The sequence below is a fragment of the Antechinus flavipes genome, chromosome 1 (genome assembly GCF_016432865.1).
Source record: "Antechinus flavipes isolate AdamAnt ecotype Samford, QLD, Australia chromosome 1, AdamAnt_v2, whole genome shotgun sequence".
Classification (NCBI taxonomy): Eukaryota; Metazoa; Chordata; class Mammalia; order Dasyuromorphia; family Dasyuridae; genus Antechinus; species Antechinus flavipes.
Genome location: NC_067398.1, coordinates 269,473,242 through 269,491,085, shown reverse-complemented (window position 1 = coordinate 269,491,085; position 17,844 = coordinate 269,473,242). Strand labels below are relative to the sequence as shown.

At 33.5% G+C, this 17,844-nt stretch overlaps 1 protein-coding gene across 1 annotated transcript in view; it reads left to right on the top strand.

The window, feature by feature from the left end:
* The window catches only part of SUSD1 (sushi domain containing 1), a 283,693-nt gene that overhangs the window by 171,640 nt on the left and 94,209 nt on the right, over positions 1 to 17,844 (top strand). The window contains 2 exon segments of the mRNA XM_051961204.1: positions 954 to 1,048; positions 6,037 to 6,223. Of these exon segments, the coding sequence (XP_051817164.1) occupies positions 954 to 1,048; positions 6,037 to 6,223 (282 nt within the window).

The window sequence follows — 17,844 nt, the reverse complement described above, 5'->3', positions numbered from 1 at the left end:
TTATAATATAGTTTGCCTGTAGTCATGAGAAGTTAAATTCCTGCAGTCGATATTTAAATTAATTCAGTCTTTTCACTGGAAGGTTAAATCTGAAGCTGAAGTTTAAATACTTTGGCCATATAATGAAAAGCTGGGACTCTTTGGAAAAGACCCTGATGTTGAAAAAGATTGAAGGCAAAAGGGAAAGGAGATACCAAAGGATGAGGTGGATAGATAATATTATGGAAGTAATGAATATAGAAATAATGAATAAAAATTTCAGGAAATAGTGGAGGACAGAATGACCTGGTTTAGTATGGGTCACAAAGAGTTGGATACCACTGAATAACAAACAACAAGGTTTACACAACCAGTATGTATCAAAGATTGCTATTTGAATCTGGTCTTCTTGACTAAGCTTGGCTATATCCAAGCCTTTATGAGTCCAATAAAAGGCCTAGCTTTGAGAGATAATCTTGCAATGTTCCTCAAGTTCAATGCCAATAACTAGGAAATCTGTCATAAGCATGTATTTGGGAACAGTTTCCCTTAGGAGGCATATATTAAGTATTTGCTGAATTAAATTTAATCCTCTCTGTATTTAATGTTGCTCTATACAATTGCCGTTCTCAATTGAGGGATCAGGGATTGTTTGGGACCTTCTTACTCTCTCTAGTGGGAGCTTGTACTGATGAGAGAGCCTGAGAAGCTATCTATAGCTTTTAGTTTGAAGTCTTTTAGTGAGATGAGCTTACAAAAGTAAAATTAAACAAACAGCTCATCTCTCCTGACAAAACTCACACTGAATTAAAAGATGATTCTCTGCATCTGAATTTGTTCTTGTAGAACTGATTGGAAAAGTTATTTGACAAAAAAAAAAATTATGAATAGTTGTGTTGTGTGATGTTTGGGTTTTTGTTTCTTTGTATTTTGGTGGAGAATAAATTGCTTCCTCTTTTTTTTTGTTCTTTCAGTAAAGCAGATTATAAGTAACATTTCAGTTCTAAATGAAACCTGCTTGAGATGGAAGAGAAATATGAAGATGGATGATTCAGAGGAGATGTATTTAGTAAGTTCAAAACTGATCTAAATGTTTGCCCTGAGTAGGAAGTTTGAATTTCTTATAAAATTAAATAAAACCTGGAAAAATATCAACAAATTTAGACATAACCTATAAATTGCATTTCAGCAATTGTACTATTCAAGTCACTTTGCATTTTTTAAGCAACCTGCTGTGTGCCAGACACTGTGCTTAGTGCTGGGCATACAAAGAAAGGTAAAAAATAATTCTAACTCTCAAGGAGCTCTCATTTTAATGAAGGAGATAAAATGAAAACTAGTATGTATAAATAAAATATATACAGGAGGTGGCACAGTGGACAGAGTACTGAGCTTGGAGTCAGGAGGACTACTCTTTGTGAGTTAAAACATGGCCCCAGACACTTGTCACTCTGGATAAGTGATTTAACACTGTCGGCCTCAGTTTCCTCATCTGTCAAAGAGCTGGAGAAGAAAAGAGCAAACCACTCTAGTGACCCCAAATGGGGTCATGAAGAGTTTTTCATAACTGAAAAAAAAATGATTGAACAACAACATCAGAAGAAAGACACTAGAATTGAGAGATTGGGAGTGGCTTCTTGTACACAGTGATATTTTAGCTAAAGTTGAGACATGATGGAAACAAGGGAAGCCAGGAGGTGGAGATGGAGGGATAGAATTACAAGCATGAGGGCCAACCAGTGAAAATGCTCAGAGTTGGGAGCTGGGAGTGTCTTGTGTGAGGAATCACAAGGGAGCCAGTGTCATTGGACTACAGTGTGTGCAATCAAGAAAAGTATGCTAAAGCTGTAGAGGTAAGAATCAGCCTGGTTATAAAGGGCTTAAAAGCCAAACAGGATTTTATATTTGATCCTGAAGCTCAGAGGGAGCCAATAGACTTTGTGATAAATAATTTGATGTGAAAGGACAGTATTGAATTAATCACATGAGGAAATGGGAGAATCAATATTTTCCACACATATCCATAAAGAAATGCTAAAGGAAAGAAGGTTTAAGCTGGGGGAGAAAACTCTCAGGACTGAGTGGATTGCTTTCTGCATAACAATATTTCAGTCTATCCTAGAAACTTCTATCAAGGTTAGTATTGAACTAATTGTCCAGTGATAGGAGAATATTGTTTGAAGATGTATAAAGTATAAGAAGAGAAGGAAGAAGATGAGTTGTTGGTAACAAGGAGGCAAGTGAGAACAGTGTAATGATTACTTAAGGAATTTAGGATGAAGGGGATAGTTTGGATTTATGGAGAAAAGGGCAGATCATTCATCACAGGAAGAATGGGCAGAGACTTCTAGGAAGAGGTAGGAGTGTAAGGTGGCAAAGAAACCTGCTTCTTATTTCTCTCCCCCCCCCCCCAAAAAAAGAAGAAGGAATAGAAACACTCAAAGAATTAAAATTATGCATCATTTCTAAAAGAAATTTTAAAATTCATGGGGCAGCTGGATAGCACAGTAGATAGAGTTTAGGCCCTGGAGGCAGGAGGATATGACTTCAAATCTGACATGGGCAAGTCACAACTCTATTTGCCTCTCAAAATAAAAAAAAAAAGAAAAATTTAAAATTCCATCCAAAGAAATGATCAGACAGAAGAACTCTAATAAAATGAAACAAACAAACAACCCAACACATAGAATATTAGAAATAGTGGTAGAAATGCTAGCAGAAAAACTGTTTTGAAAGCAAATGAATAGTAGCATCAGAAGCAAAGCTAAAACTTTAAAATTGCAATAAATTCAGTCTGTTGTTGTTCAATCATGTTCAGCTCTTTGACACATTTGGAGTTTTCCTTTTTTGGGTAAGATACTGAAATGGTTTGCCATTTTCTTCTCTAGCTCATTTTACAAATGAGAAATGGAGGCAAACAGGATTAAATGACTTGTGCTGGGTCATATAACTAGTAAATTTCTGAAGCTTTGAACACTGATCTTCCTGACTCCAGGTTTGGCATTCTAGCTGCAGTGAGATCTAACTGCCTCACACCCTTCCCCCAGCCCTCACCCCCTCCCACCCTCTGTCATCAATAATAATTACAATAAAGTAATTAAACCAAAGATATAAATGAAAGCATTAAGAATTCACAAAGTAAAGTCAAGAATCAAGTGAGTATGACATTCTCAGAAAATCATTGTGAGATCAAATTTTTTAGAAACCTGGTGATGGAAAGGAATTTAAAATTTTGCTAAGAAAGAGATTAAAATAAATGTCTATAGTTTTTTTGTTTTTTTTTTTTACCCAGAGATGCACTGTTAGATATATTCCTCAATGAAGTCATTGGTAAGAAGACCCTATATATAACAAGAATATTAAGAGCAGCATTTGTTTGTAGTAAGTGTAAACAACTAGAAACAAAGTAGATATGTATTAATTTAGAAAATGGCTAAACAAACATTGTGATGCATCAATGTAATACATCATAACTTTGCTCTAAGAAACAATGAATATGTTGACTACAAAGATGCATAGGAATACATGTATAAAAGTATGATAAGCTAATTAGGCAGAAGAGAAAAATAATATTTATATATTATTGACTACATGACTAGAACAGTGGAAATGAAAAAAGTAGTAATGAAACAATCAAATCTGGATATTCTGAAAGTATAATGACTGACTTTTGACCCCCAAAAGAGATAGAAGAATGTACTTTATACCAAGCCTCTTTCTTTGTAGATTCAGAGCATCATATAACTGTCAGGCTTCTTCAATGTGTTTGGTAGTTTTGATGAACTTATTTTATTACCTTTTTTTCTTTAGAAGATAGATCATTGATACAAATTTATTAATACTTGGGCTTGATCTGAAAACTCAACTTATTCATTTTATCATTAATACAAGTATTTAAGAATATAAATTTGCTATTGAGTACATTTTTAAATGAATCCCATAACACCACAAGTCTTCTTATTTATTGCAACTCATAAAAGTATGTTTGCCTTACTGTATTTATTAATAGCTTCTTTGTGCCCTTGAATATAATCAATTTTTATAAATTTTTCATGTGTAGTTTTCTATTTAATTCTTTCTATGTCTAACAAGTTAAGTTTCTTCAGAATATATTCTAATCAGAATTTCTTTTCTTATTTTTGTGCATAATTCATTATATTCTATTAGTACAATATTAAAATCTTCTGTTATTGTTGATTTTATACCTAATTATTTTTGCAAATCAATTAAATTTGCCTTTCAATTATTTGACAATTAGGTGTGCAGAGCATGGGAATACAGGAGAGAAATAGAGAAGTGCTTATGTAGACTTCCCTTGGTTAATCTTATTTTATGCTCTTCTATGTTCTCTCTTGGTCTGTCTTTTCCACAAACAGGATGATGATGATAATGATGATGGTTGATTATCATCACAATAATTAAACATTGTATCATATCATATTATAACAAAACTATATACTATATTGTCACATATTATTATAATTATATAATATAATAACTTGTGTTTATATTGTATTGTAAAAATTTGTGAAGGTATTAAATAAATATTTTCTCACTTGATCCTTATAACAACTTTGGAAGGTAGGTTCTAGCATTATCTCTATTTTATATTGTTTCCATTTTGCAGATGGGGAAACTGGGGCAGGCAAAAATTAAATGGCTTGTTCAGAGTCATATAGCTAGGAAGCATTTGAACCTGGATTTGAACTCGGATCTTCTAGTGTTCTATCCACTACTATTACCTAATTATTATAGTAAATAATCTCTGGGCTCAGTACTATTCTGTCCACTGTACTATCCAGGCACCTAATAGGATCATGGACATAGAGTTAGAAAGGACTTTAGAGACTAGATTCTAGTCTGATGCTGTCATTTTACAGATGACGATCCTGAGGCCCAGAGCAGTTAAGTAATCCACCCACAGGTGACAAGAATCCAAAGCTTGGTATCTCCAAATATAGTATACTTTCTTCCATTTTATATTCTGAGTGATTTTGGCTTTTTCCCTGTAGTTTTTATAAAAGAAGATGTATATGTATGTATGTGTATGTGTGAATGCACATTTGTATATATATAGATATATTTATAGGTAAATATGTGTGTATTTATCTTCTCAAAGTATTGGTGGACTAGGAAGGAGGCAGTGGGTTATATTAGAAAGAAAATCAAATTGGGAATCGTGACATACAGAACTGCCACTTGACACCTCTGTTACATTTTGGGAAGTGACATAATCTCTTGGGGGGGGAGAGAGAGAGAGAAGAAAAAGAAAGGAGGAGAAGGAGGAAGAGGAAGAAAAAGAAGAAGAAGAAAGGAGGAGGAAAAGAGAGGAAAAAGAGGGGAAGGAGAAAAAAGAGAAGGAGAAGGTGAAGAGGGGAAAAAGGAAGGAGGAGAAGAGGAAAAAAGAAGGAAAAGGAGGTGACGAAGAAGTAGGAGTATGAATAGTAGCAATAGTAGTACTGCTACTTCAGAAAGAGATAAACATGAAATAACCCCTGTCATCAAGGGGATTATATTTAGGGGAGGGAGAATAAATAACATATACAATTTTATGATATGACACACACACAGATGGTACATCATATATATATATATATATGTGTGTGTATGTGTGTGTGTGTGTGTGTGTGTGTGTGTGTGTGTACATTTCTGATAGGAAGGACAATTTATTAATATGATAGAGAAATCCAGAAAGAAGTATAATGAAAAATAAGGTCCAATGAAAAAATGGAGAAGGAATAAAGCTGACATGGTATGAATATGACAGGGTATATGAGAATGGCAATCAGGGGAAGGAGTTTCTGCCCTTAGACAGTTAAAAGTGGGGATTCTGTGTGGACCCATATTCAGTCAATTGTCATGTTTTTCAAACAATGGTAATATTGATTTGATTATCAACCTCTGAGCAAGTTAAAAGTGCTGTGTGTGCATATAGGCATTCAGATGATGAATCCCTGATCTTGTTTTGGGTCTATGTAGAACACTATAAAAAACTTCATAAACATAAGGAATTTTAATCATTGTTAGCATCTTACTTCCTGAATCTTTTTGTTACAGTTCCATATATGGGGCCGCCGAGGGTATCAGAAGGAATTTGAGCAGGAAGTATCATTTAACCTGACCACTGGCAGTCGGGCTCCTGAGGTTTGCCTGGAGCTGTACCCAGGCACCAATTACACTGTAAACATCACAGCAGCATCCTCTGGACTTCCTGTGGTGGTCTCGCTTATGACCCAGATAACTGGTAGGTCTTGGATAATTAATCACTTTTTGGATGAGGAATATGGTGACCTCAAAGGACCTTGGAAAGAAGGAGAGGGAGGTATCCAATGTACTGCTTTTATTCCAAGGAGCTAAATTCTCCTTGTATGATCATCATGGGTCTGCTGCCACTGGCTTTTCCACCTCCAATGTTTTGGAAGTACCTATCACATGGTCTATCCTAGATGAGTATACCTGAAGGAGTTACAGAAAGAACATTGAATTTGGAGTTGGAAGATCTGTTCTCTAGGCAAGTTTGGCGACTTAACAGCTGTGTGACCCCAATCACTTATTCTCTCAGCAACCCAGTAAAATGGGATTAGCTAATGTATGCAAAGGACTTTGTAAATTAAAACTATATAAGCCTCATGAAAGACAGAACGGCCTAATGCATAGAGAGTCTAACTCACAACTAGAAATACCTTGCTTCAAGCTCTGCTTCTCACACATACTATGTAACCTTGGGTTATTTAACACCTTAATATTCTAGATAGGAATTTCCTTACTTTGGAGTTCCTTGGACCAATACCAGCCTTTCTATGATTTGTATAATTAGCAGTCAATATAAGCATTTATTAACTGTCTACTATGTACCAGGCATGGTGATAAGCACTGAGGATACAAAAAAAGTGGGAAAATAATCCTTCCTGTGAAGGAGATCAGTGTAAAGGGAGAGAGAGCATACAAATATCTCTGTACAAACAAGATATAAGCAGGTTGGATTGGAGATAATCAAGGAGGGGAAAGCACAAGCCTTAAGGGAGATTGGGAAAGACTTTGCATGTGGGCTTTTAGCTGGGACTTGAAAGAAGCCAGCAGATTGAGATAAGAAGAAAGAACATTCCAGACATGGGGAATAGCCAGTGAAATTTTATGGAGCTGGTATATGAAGTATCTTGTATGAGAAATTGCAATGAGGCCTTTGTCATTATATGTCTGGCTACATGGGGATGAGTATAATGTAAGGAAAGGTAGGATGTAGCCTTGTTATGAAGGACTTTTGGTCAAGGAGTTCAGATATAAATGGTTAGAATACAAATTGCTATTCTCCTATTATTCTTTTATGTTTAATGTATGAGCCATTTAGTAACCAGGTAGACAAAATGACTGCTTTTTGTAATCGCATTTGAGTTAATATGCAATCTTACTTGTTATAGGCTCACTAAAAGCATCTTTGAGACAATTTCAATAGCAAATGGGATGATGGGAAAGTGTTCTATTTCATCCTATTCCCACATATAATTCTGTGATACTTGTTCAGCCATTTTTTAATTGATGGACATCTCCCTCAGTCTCATTGTCACTATAAAAAGAGCAACTATATTTTTCCACATAGGAATCTTTTTCTTTTTCTTTGATTTCTTTGGCTTATAAACATAGTAAAGATAGTGCTGAGTCAAATGCCATAAACAATTCTATAGCCCTTTAGCTATAGTTGCAACTTTTTTTACAGAATGGGTGGACTAGTTCACGATTCAAACAGCAATACATTAATGTACTTCTTTTCTCACATCCCTTCCAGCATATGCTGTTCTCCCCTTCTGTGACATTACCTAATCTGTGCCTCAGAGTTGTTTTAATTTGCCTTTCTCTAATATTAATGATTTAGAGCATTTTTCATGTGACTATTGATAGCTTTGATTTCTTACTCTGAAAACTATTCATATTCTTTGATTGTTTATCTGTTGAAGAATGACTCTTAAAAAAAATTTGGCTTATATGAGAAATGAGGCCTTTATCAAAGACATTTGTTATAAAATTTCTCTTTGCATTTTCCTTCTAATATTTTGCTATATTGGTTTTGTTTTGTATTTTCCTTCTAATTTTTACTACATTGGTTTTGTTTATCTAGAAACTTTAAAATTTTATGCAATCAAAATTATCCGTTTTAGTTACCATGATCCTCTCTGTCTCTTGTTTGGTTAAGTATTCTTCCCTTACCCTTACATCTGGCAGGTAAATTTTTCCATGCTTGCTTAATTTGATTGTGATATCATTCTTTATGTCTAACATGTACTCATTTTGACCTTATCTTGATATACAGTGTGAGATGCTGATCTATGCCCCAGTTTTTGGGCAGACTGCTTTTTATGTTTGCCAGGAGTTTTTGTGAGATAGACAGTTATTGTCTCTAGAGCTTGTATCTTTGAATTTACCAAACATTAGATTATTGTGGTCATTTACTATTATATATTGTGTATTTAATTTATTCCACTAATCTACAACTCTATTTCTTAGCGAGTCCCAGCTTATTTTGATGATTACTACTTTGTTATATAGCTTGAAATCTGATGCTGTTAGACTGCCTTCCTTTCCCCCCCCCCCCATTTGTTCCCTTGATATTCTTGATCATTTCTTTTTCCAGATGAATTTTATTATTTTTTTCTAACTCTATAAAATAATTCATGCTTGGTATGGTACTAAATAAATAATTTAGGTAGAGCTGTCATTTTTATCATATTGCTTCAGTCTACCCATAAATAATAATTATTTTTCCAATTGTTTAGATTTGTCTTTTTATGTGAAATTTTTTTTATAGTTATGTACTTATGGTTCCTGTGTGTGCAAGTATTCAATTTTATTTCATTGTTTTTCCTTCTTTAAAAATTTATTTATTAGTTTTTGATATTTACTTTTATAAGATTTTGATTTCCATTTTTCTCCTTCCCTTTATCCCTCCCAAGACAGCAATCAATCTGATTATATATATATACACATACACATATATATATATATAATTATATATAATCATATTAAAAACATTTCCACATTAGTCATGTTTCCAAGTACTTTATACTGGCTGCAGTTATTTAAAATGGAATTTCTATTTCTATCTCTTCCTGTTGGTAACATTTAGAAATACTGATGATTTATGTGGGTTTATTTTAGATCCTTCAGTTTTGCTAAAGTTGTTAATAATTTCAACTAGTTTTTTTCATTGATTCTCTAAGATTCTCTAAGTGTATCATCATATCAGTAAAGAGTAATAATTTTGTTTCCTCATTGCCTATTCTAAGCCCTTCAATTTCTTTTTCTTATCTTATCTCAATCACTAGCATTTTGGGAGGGGAGCAATTGGGATTAAGTAACTTGCCCAAGATCACAGCTAGGAAGTATTAAGTATTTGAGTCTGGATTTGAAGTCAGGTCCTCCTGACTCCATGACTGGTGCTCTCTCCACTGCACCATCAAACTACCTCTATTGATAGCATTTTTAATGCAATATTAAAAGCTTCATTCCTGATCCTATTTTGAAGACTTTTAGTTTATCCCCATTATAGATAATGTTTACTTGCTTGCTTACTACTTATTTTAAGACAGTCTACCTTAATTCCTATTTTGTCTAGTGTTTTAATGGGAATGGTACTATATTTTCCTAAAAAGTTTTTTCTCTATTGACATAATATATGATTTTTGTTACTTTTATTGTTGATATAATCAGTTATTATTATAGTTTTTCTAATATTGAACCAGCATGAATTCTAGTTTTTTTAACTTCTGATTTTATTAACCTCTCCTTCAATTTTTTAATATGTCTATTTTGATGTTTAATTGGGAGATTTTAATTTATTCTTTTCTAGGTTTTTGTGTTGTTGTTGCATGCCCAATTCATTGAGTTTCATGTTGACATAAGCCTTTAGAGATATAAATGTTCCCTTAAGTACTGCTTTAAGTACATCCCACAAATTCTGGTAACTTGTCTCATTGTTGTCATTCTCTTTAATGAATTGTTTTGTTGTTTTTATGCTTTATTCTTTAACTCGTTCTTTCCTTAGGAGTAGATTATTTTACTTTCCAATTAATTTTTTATCTATGCTTATTTATTTATTGAATTAATTTTCATTGCATTATGGTCAGAAAAGGTACATGTAATATTTCTGCTTTTCTGCATTTGCTTGAGAGGTTTTATGCCTTAATACATAGTTTTTGTGAAGGTGTGTATAGTTGATTAAAAAAAAGTATATTCCTTCCTATTCTCATTGTTTTCTCCAGAAATTTATCATATCTAACATTTCTAAATCTAAATTTCTTTTAATTTCCTTAACTTTATTATTTATTTTATGATAAGATTCATCTTGTTCTGAAAGGGGGTAAATTGAGGTTCCTCACAAGTATAGTTTAACTATTTTCTCCCATATCTCATTTAATTTTTTCAGTAAGAATTTGTTGCATATAGGTTTAGTGTTGATATTAATCTTCATTGTCTGTAATACCTTTTAGTAAAATGTAATTTACCCATTTTATCTCTTTTAATTAGGTCTATTTTAGTTTTTGTTTTGTCTGAGATCATGATTGCTACCTTTGCCTTTTACTTCAGCTGAAGTATAATAGATTCTGCTCTAGTTCCCTTTTTTTTTTTTTTTTTTTTTTAAACTTTGTGGATGTCTTTCTGTTTCAAATGTGTTTCCTGTAAACAACATGCTGTTAGATTTTGATTTCTAATCCATTCTTCTGTCCTCTTCTGTTTTATGGGTGAGCTCATCTTATTTCATATTTTCAGTTCTGATGACCAACTCTATATTTCCCTCTCTTCTATTTTCTTGTTAATCCTTCTCTCCTTTTTATCCTGTTTATTCCCAGAAGTTCATCTTGCTTCTGTTCACTGCTTCCCTTAATCTACCTTCCTCCTTATTAACCACCCTTCTTTCTCATATCCTCTTTCCCCCTTATTTCACTACTGGGTAATAGTGTTTCTATACCCAATTAGATATGTATATATAAATATAGATGTATATTTTCCTTCTGAAACAGTTCTGATGAAAATGAGATTCAAGCATTGCCCACTCACTTCCCCATTTCCCCTTCTACTGTGAAAACTATTCCTTGTGCACTTCACTTATGTGAGATGATTTTCACCATTATTTTTCTCTCTTCCTCCTTCTTTTAGGGCATCCCTCTTTTTCATAACTTCATTAAAAAAATCTTCCCAATATAATAAACTAAAATCTGTGTCTTCTGTTTATATTCCTTCCTTCTAACTGTCCTAATAATGATAAAGTTCTTAGGAGTTACAGATATTCTCTTCCAATATGGAAATTTAAACAGTTTAATTATATTATGAGCCTTATTATTTCTCTTTCATGTTTACTTTTTTATGCTTCTCTTGAGTTTTGTGTTTGGATGTCAAAATTTCTATTTGGCTCTGGGCTCTTCATCAGGAATGCTTGATAGTCCTGTATTTTATTAAGTGACTTTTTTCCCCTAACAATTATAATTAATTTTTGTGGATGTAATCTTAACTTCTTTGTCTTCCAGAATATCATATTCCCAGCCATCTTCTCCTTTAATATTATAATTGCTAAGCATTTTGTGGTCCTTGCTATAGCTTCACAGTATTTGGATGGTTTCTCTCAAGGCATTTGAAGTGTTTTCTCTTTGACTTAGAATCCCTGGAATTTGGCTATAATTTTCATGGGAATTTTCTTTTTGGATTTCTTTCAGGAGGTGATCAATGCACTTTTTTTTTCCAATTTCTATTTTGTCCTCTGCTTCTAAGATATCAGGGCAGTTTCTTTTATAATTTCAAATATGCTATATAGGCTCTTTTAAAAAAAAAATCATGGCTTTCAAGCAGTTATAAAAATTGTAAAATTATCTTTTTTTAAAAAATCTGTTTTCCAGGTCATTTCTTTTTCCACTAAGACATTTCACATTTTCTTGTATTTTTATTATTCTTTTGACTTCATTTTATTGTTTCTTGATATCTCATGAAGTCATTAGCTTCCATTTGCCCAATCCTAATATTTAAACAATTCCTGTCCTTTTTGAAGTTTTGTACCTTTCTTTCCATTCTACCAATTCTGTTTTTAAAGTATTCTTTTCTTAATTTTTTTTGTCTCTTACCAAGCTATTAATCTTTAAAAAATTTTCTTGCACTCCTCTCATTCCTTTTCCATTTTTCTCTTCCATTCTTATCTGATTTTTAATAACAATTTTGCTTCTTTAAGAAAATCTCTTTCTTTAGATCTTTTAAGAATTCTTATTGGGCTTGCGTACAATTTGCAGACTTTTAAAAAATATACTTTGCTTGTAGCTGTTTTCACGTTGTTGTCTTCTTCTGAGTTTGTATCTTGAGTTTCCCTGTCATTATAGTAACTTTTGAGGGGCAAGTTTTTTATATCATTTCCTTATTTTTCTAGATTATTTCTTGACTTGAACTTTATTCTAGAATTGGGCTCCACTCACCTGAGGTGAGAGTGAGGAGCACTATCCCAAACTTGAAGCTTTTTTGCCTTATTTTCACAGCTGGTTGGGGGTCTCTGAATTTTTGGTGCTCCCAGAGTGGTGTGACCTGAGGAGATGTGTGGTCTTTATACTCTTGGTCTATACTTTTGTCCTTATCCAGGTAGGGAGCCTCTACCTTTGCAACCACAAGCACTAGTGTTCCCCTTCCTCCTGGAATTTCCACTCAGCACTGGGAAATGGGCAGTGGAATCACCAAATAGTCATCAGTCCTTCATCTAGTACTAGCATAAGGGTCCTGTGCAAATTCTTTCTAACTGGAAATTAGTATGAATTAAATAGGGAATAGTCTTCTATGTGGACGTTAAATATTCTAGCATTCTCATTAAAGTTTTGTGTTTAATATCTTTAGCACATGAATAAGCCATCAGCATAGAACTGTCAGAAGCCTTGCAAAAATGAATAAAGGGAGTATAAATATTGTGACACTTTTGATTTTAGGAATTATTTAATCAATAATAAGTTGCCTTTTATATCTGTGGGACTTTTAGAAAGACTATTTGCTGTTGTCCTTTGGTCATTATATTGTTTTCTTGTGTTTCTCTGTGTGTGATTTTTAAAAAGTTATAGTTTATGAATGTTGTCTAAAACACACAAACATATACTTGGCTTCTGTACTGAGAGGTCAATTGTATCCTCTTCTTTTGGTAATAGTTATGTGATTCCTCTATTGTAAAGGTAGAAATAGCTTTAAGTCTCAGAAGAAACTTGTAAAGTTCTTTGCTAGTATTTTTTTTGTGCCAGATTTGAGCCAATATTTATGAATCTTTTCCCTTCCCTTTCCCTTTTTCCAGTTTTCCTCAATATACTTCTTCAAGAGTTCTCTCTCATGTTTGGGTTGTTTCCTTCTCAAGATTCTGTAGTCAATATTTTTATTGATATCAATCTACTTGTTTTAATCTCTGCCAACTTATTTTTCCATTTGCTTAATTAATATGTTGACTTCTGCTTTTAGATGCTGATTAAGAAAATCTAGAATCTTTTCTATTCTCTTGGCTTCTGGATTTTATTCTGCATCTTTATTTATTGTAACTTTTAATTGGGCAAGTTTCTTCCTGAGTGGACCAGTGAGATATGGGTGTAATTTTCCAGTAATCTTCATTAACTTTTTCAAACCATTTATGCCAAGATGGTATTTGACATCTGCCCTTATGGTTATTCCTTGATAGGTCTACTTTTGTTTCTTTGGTTTTTGCTATATTTTTATATTTTCTAACAGAAACTGCAGAAGAATGCATTCATAGATGATTATAACAGATACCACATTTTTTGATAACTCTCATTTGGCATAATTGACTTACTGGTAAGATATTGATGATGATGAAAAAACTAGTTAGTTACAGAAAGACTAATATTGTGACAATCAGAAAGGGAAAGTGGTGCTTAAGAAGTGCAGTGACATAATTAGTGGCATGGAATTGGTAATTAGTCAAAAGAAATCCACTTATTCTTGGATTATTAGGAGTTGGAAAGCATTATAAAACTTGGGTAGCTCAATTTAGAGATGAGAAAAATAATAGATAATTCTTGCTGAAAGAGAGTATACTAAAAACACTTCTCCCTTGAATTTTGATTTGACAAAATAGGGGTGGACATTTAGAGAATTACTTTGAATGAACACATACCAGTGTTTGTAAGTTATGTATACACCTTTACTTATCAAATTGATTTTTGTTCTAATTTATCTCTTGCTGTGATACTGGAAAAGTCACTTCGTCATCTCTTTAGTCCTCAGCTTCCTCATCTGCAAGATTAGGAATTTGGGCTAGAGAGTGTCCAAGATTCGAGATATAAAACATATATTTTTCTGTGATCCAGTGGTATGTTCTGTGCTACCAGTGGCCTTTGGTGGCTAAATACATCCCTAAATTAGAGGCATTAGTTTCAATATTTATATTTTCCACCACTAGGAGGAGCTCTTGGGTTGTTATGGGTTAAGTTCTTGCAGTAGAGAACTATCCTTGGTATTTTCTAAATCTGGAATAATTTAAAGTTTTAAAACAAAAATTCCCAAGTATTAGCATTTACCAGAAAATGTGGGACTTTGGGGCTTTATTTATGTTTGAAAATGGGCATAACCAGATATCTATCTGTTTATAATTGTCCAGAATATAAACATATTTTTCTGAAGTCTTAAATTCTTTTATGTTACTGAAATTGTTGGGTAAAATAAATAAAAATTGAGGCATGAATAATACCACAGCTGAATTCAGAGAAAAAATGAGCTGAATTTCCCTTTCCAGTACATTACCTTAAATAACAATCTGGCTGACAGGAACTGGGTTAAAACAAGTTGTTTGGATATATCACTAACCTCATAAGACAGGAAGAGTTCGAGGAATTTTGAAAGACAGAAACAAATGTTTCACTGGGAAGAGAGGTATGTTGAGTTCTAACTTGTCTGACTCTTCTCTCATGTATTTACTCAGGTGGATGGGTAAAACAGAGCCACATAGATTTATAATGCCCCCACCTTTCAGAGCCCTTCTTTAGATAGTATGAATATCAGACTATTCTGTCCCTAACTGATAGACACCTTTTTTTCTCCTCCTCAGCCAATAATTCTGATTAGACATTCTCCTGTGTTAATTATGAAAGTATCTACATTGTTTCCTAACAAAATTTATAAACTTGCAGGCCTTTTACTTTGACACCTGTTCCCTGCACCTTCACTTTGCACACATACCTTTCTCTTGTCTTTGCATGCGAAAACAAAATATTTTATTATTGTAAATAATGAAATGTTATTTTATTAACAATGATTGTATAATGTTATAATAGCTAGCGTGCATTTATAATTTATTTATAATGTTTTAAGGTATACAAAGCATTTTATAAATTTTATTTCTTAGAAATCTCACAATAATCCTGGGAAGTAGGTGTTATTATTATCCTCATTTTTTACAGATGAGAAAATTGAGGCAGGTAGAAGCTCAGTGATTTGCCCAGGCTTATGCAGCAAGTAAAGTTTATAAGACAGGATTTGAACTCAGGTCTTCCTACCTCCAGGTTTAGTGTTGCATAATGTAGCTGCCTATTTAAAGGGAAAGATGAGACAATTAGGGCAGCTTGATTGGATTGGATTATTACAGAAAAACAAATTGCATTAAGAGTATTTGATGGAGAGTATTCTTTCCTATGTTCTTCCTTCAAAATTAAGGTAGTAATACATTGGAGAAATTATTCCTTCTTTTAGTCTCTTAGAATATCCCTTAATGTTGTTTAATATATGTTTGTTGAATGAATGAAAAAAATTGCATTAAATTCATGGGGGAGAGGGAAGGGGAAAGTCCATTGTGCCAGGGTAAGTAGGAATTGTGCAGAGAAGACTCAGAACTTCCTTATTACTTCCAGTAGACCAAATGGCCCCTATTTTTAAGGGCCCATTACTCCCCCTCCCCCCCAGCTGTTTCTTGCCAGCTGTATGTGATTCAGCTCCAGAGAGGTTGGTGGCTGATGAAGCATCCTTTAAATGGCTGGGAGGTATCATTGATTCAGTAGATCTTTAAAAAAGTGACAAAAAAAAAAAAAAAAAAAGAAGTGACTCCATTCCTGGCTCTCTTTTACTTCAACCCTCCATAGTCACCAAGTAATACTGGCACTTTTCATAATGTGTGTGGGAAGATCATTTTCTATCCCATGTCAATTACTCCCATGTCCCAGCTCAACCTAAGGCTTATCTACTTGAGCTCCAGATTAGAATTCTGGCCACCTCTTTTGCCATGTGTTTCTTTGCTTAATCACAATCAAACATTGATCTTATTGATTGTCCAGGGTTGGAGGACATCTTGTAAATCTGAGAAATCTGAAAACTCTAGGTCCTTAGTCAGTGTTGGCTCCATTTTAGGAGTCTCTATCAGCTCCCTTAGATCCTAATACCTACCTACCCAGGCTTGCAGAAAATGTGGACATATAAAGTGCCTATTCTACAGTCCCAGCAAATGCTTTGTTTTGATGATTTAAGTCTCAACCCCTAGATAGAACATAATGGTAGTTATTATGTGTGTAATTGGTTGGGTTTGACTCAGAGCAATCTCCTGATAATTTAAGTCTGAAATTAGAATGAAATGAGATATTTATAATCCACCCAACATTTAACAAGAAGAGATTTACTTAGTCATAGTAGGATATTCAGAGAAGTGAAGAGATATTCATCCAGGATTAAGTTTAGATTCAGCTGAGAACTATTTGCTAGTGTTGCTCACGCTGCTGATCAATGGAATGATGCTTCAGGGGGGTTTCAGGGAGGAGTTCCTTGTGTCCTTGATGTTTTGTACTCAGGTAGTAAGGAGGTTTTATCAATAGACCAAGTCTTGGTCTCCTGAACCAATTTCAATTCCTTTAACAGAAAAACTAACCTAATTTTTATTAAGGAAGAGAATAAGGATGTTTAGGTGCTCCCACCAAAACAGTGTTCTTATTAAGTTGTTTATTTTTCTATCAGTGTTTTGAGAACCATTTATGATAAACATTTCTTTTGTAAGTGTTAAATACTTTTCTCAAACCTTATTTATATCATGCATTGAATACCTTTCTTTTCTCCACTTTGGGGAGACACTAGAAACTTAAGCTTTAAGTAAGTTTTCTCAGGACACTGAGAAGGAATTCATATTCCATAATTTCATAAGATTGTGAGAAAAGGAGCTTAATCTCCTTTATGAGAGGCCTAGCTCCCCCAGGATTGAACCCTGTCTGGCCATGTCTATGGGCCCAGAGCAGAGGTGGCCTTTAGTGGAAAGGGAGAATTTTACCATTACAGACAATAAAATATTATCTTATTAATATGATTGTATATTTCTATAATGCTTTAAGATATACAAAACATCTTACAAATATTAATTCATGGCATCCTCACAACAACTTCAGGAAGAAGATTTTTGTTTTTTTTTTAGCAGATGAAATAAGTCCCCTTGGCCCTTGGGCTCCAGAGTGATTTGTAATTGTTAGTTCACATAGCTAAGGGAAACCAAAAGAAATTAAAGTAGAAGAATTCTTTAATTTTTGTTTATCCCTACCTAAAAAAATGAAGAAGAAACAAGGTAACTCATAGATAACTTAGAAAATCAAGCTGAATTGGAATAAAGTCTGTGGAAATGATATTAGTAGATTAGATGTTTTAAAATGTTCAGACCCCAATGGCTTACAATATCAGGCACCCACGTTTTCTGATCTCCAAGGTCCATTGATTTTTGACACATTAATAGCCAAGAAAATAGGTAAAAACTCTAGAGGTGTTGCCAGAATGCATGTATTATTGACTTGGCTATACAATATTATCATTGCTCCATACTTGAGTATATTTTGTGATTAAAAACCCAAAGATTTTTAAAAATGAAAATCTTCTTGGGAACACATACCACAA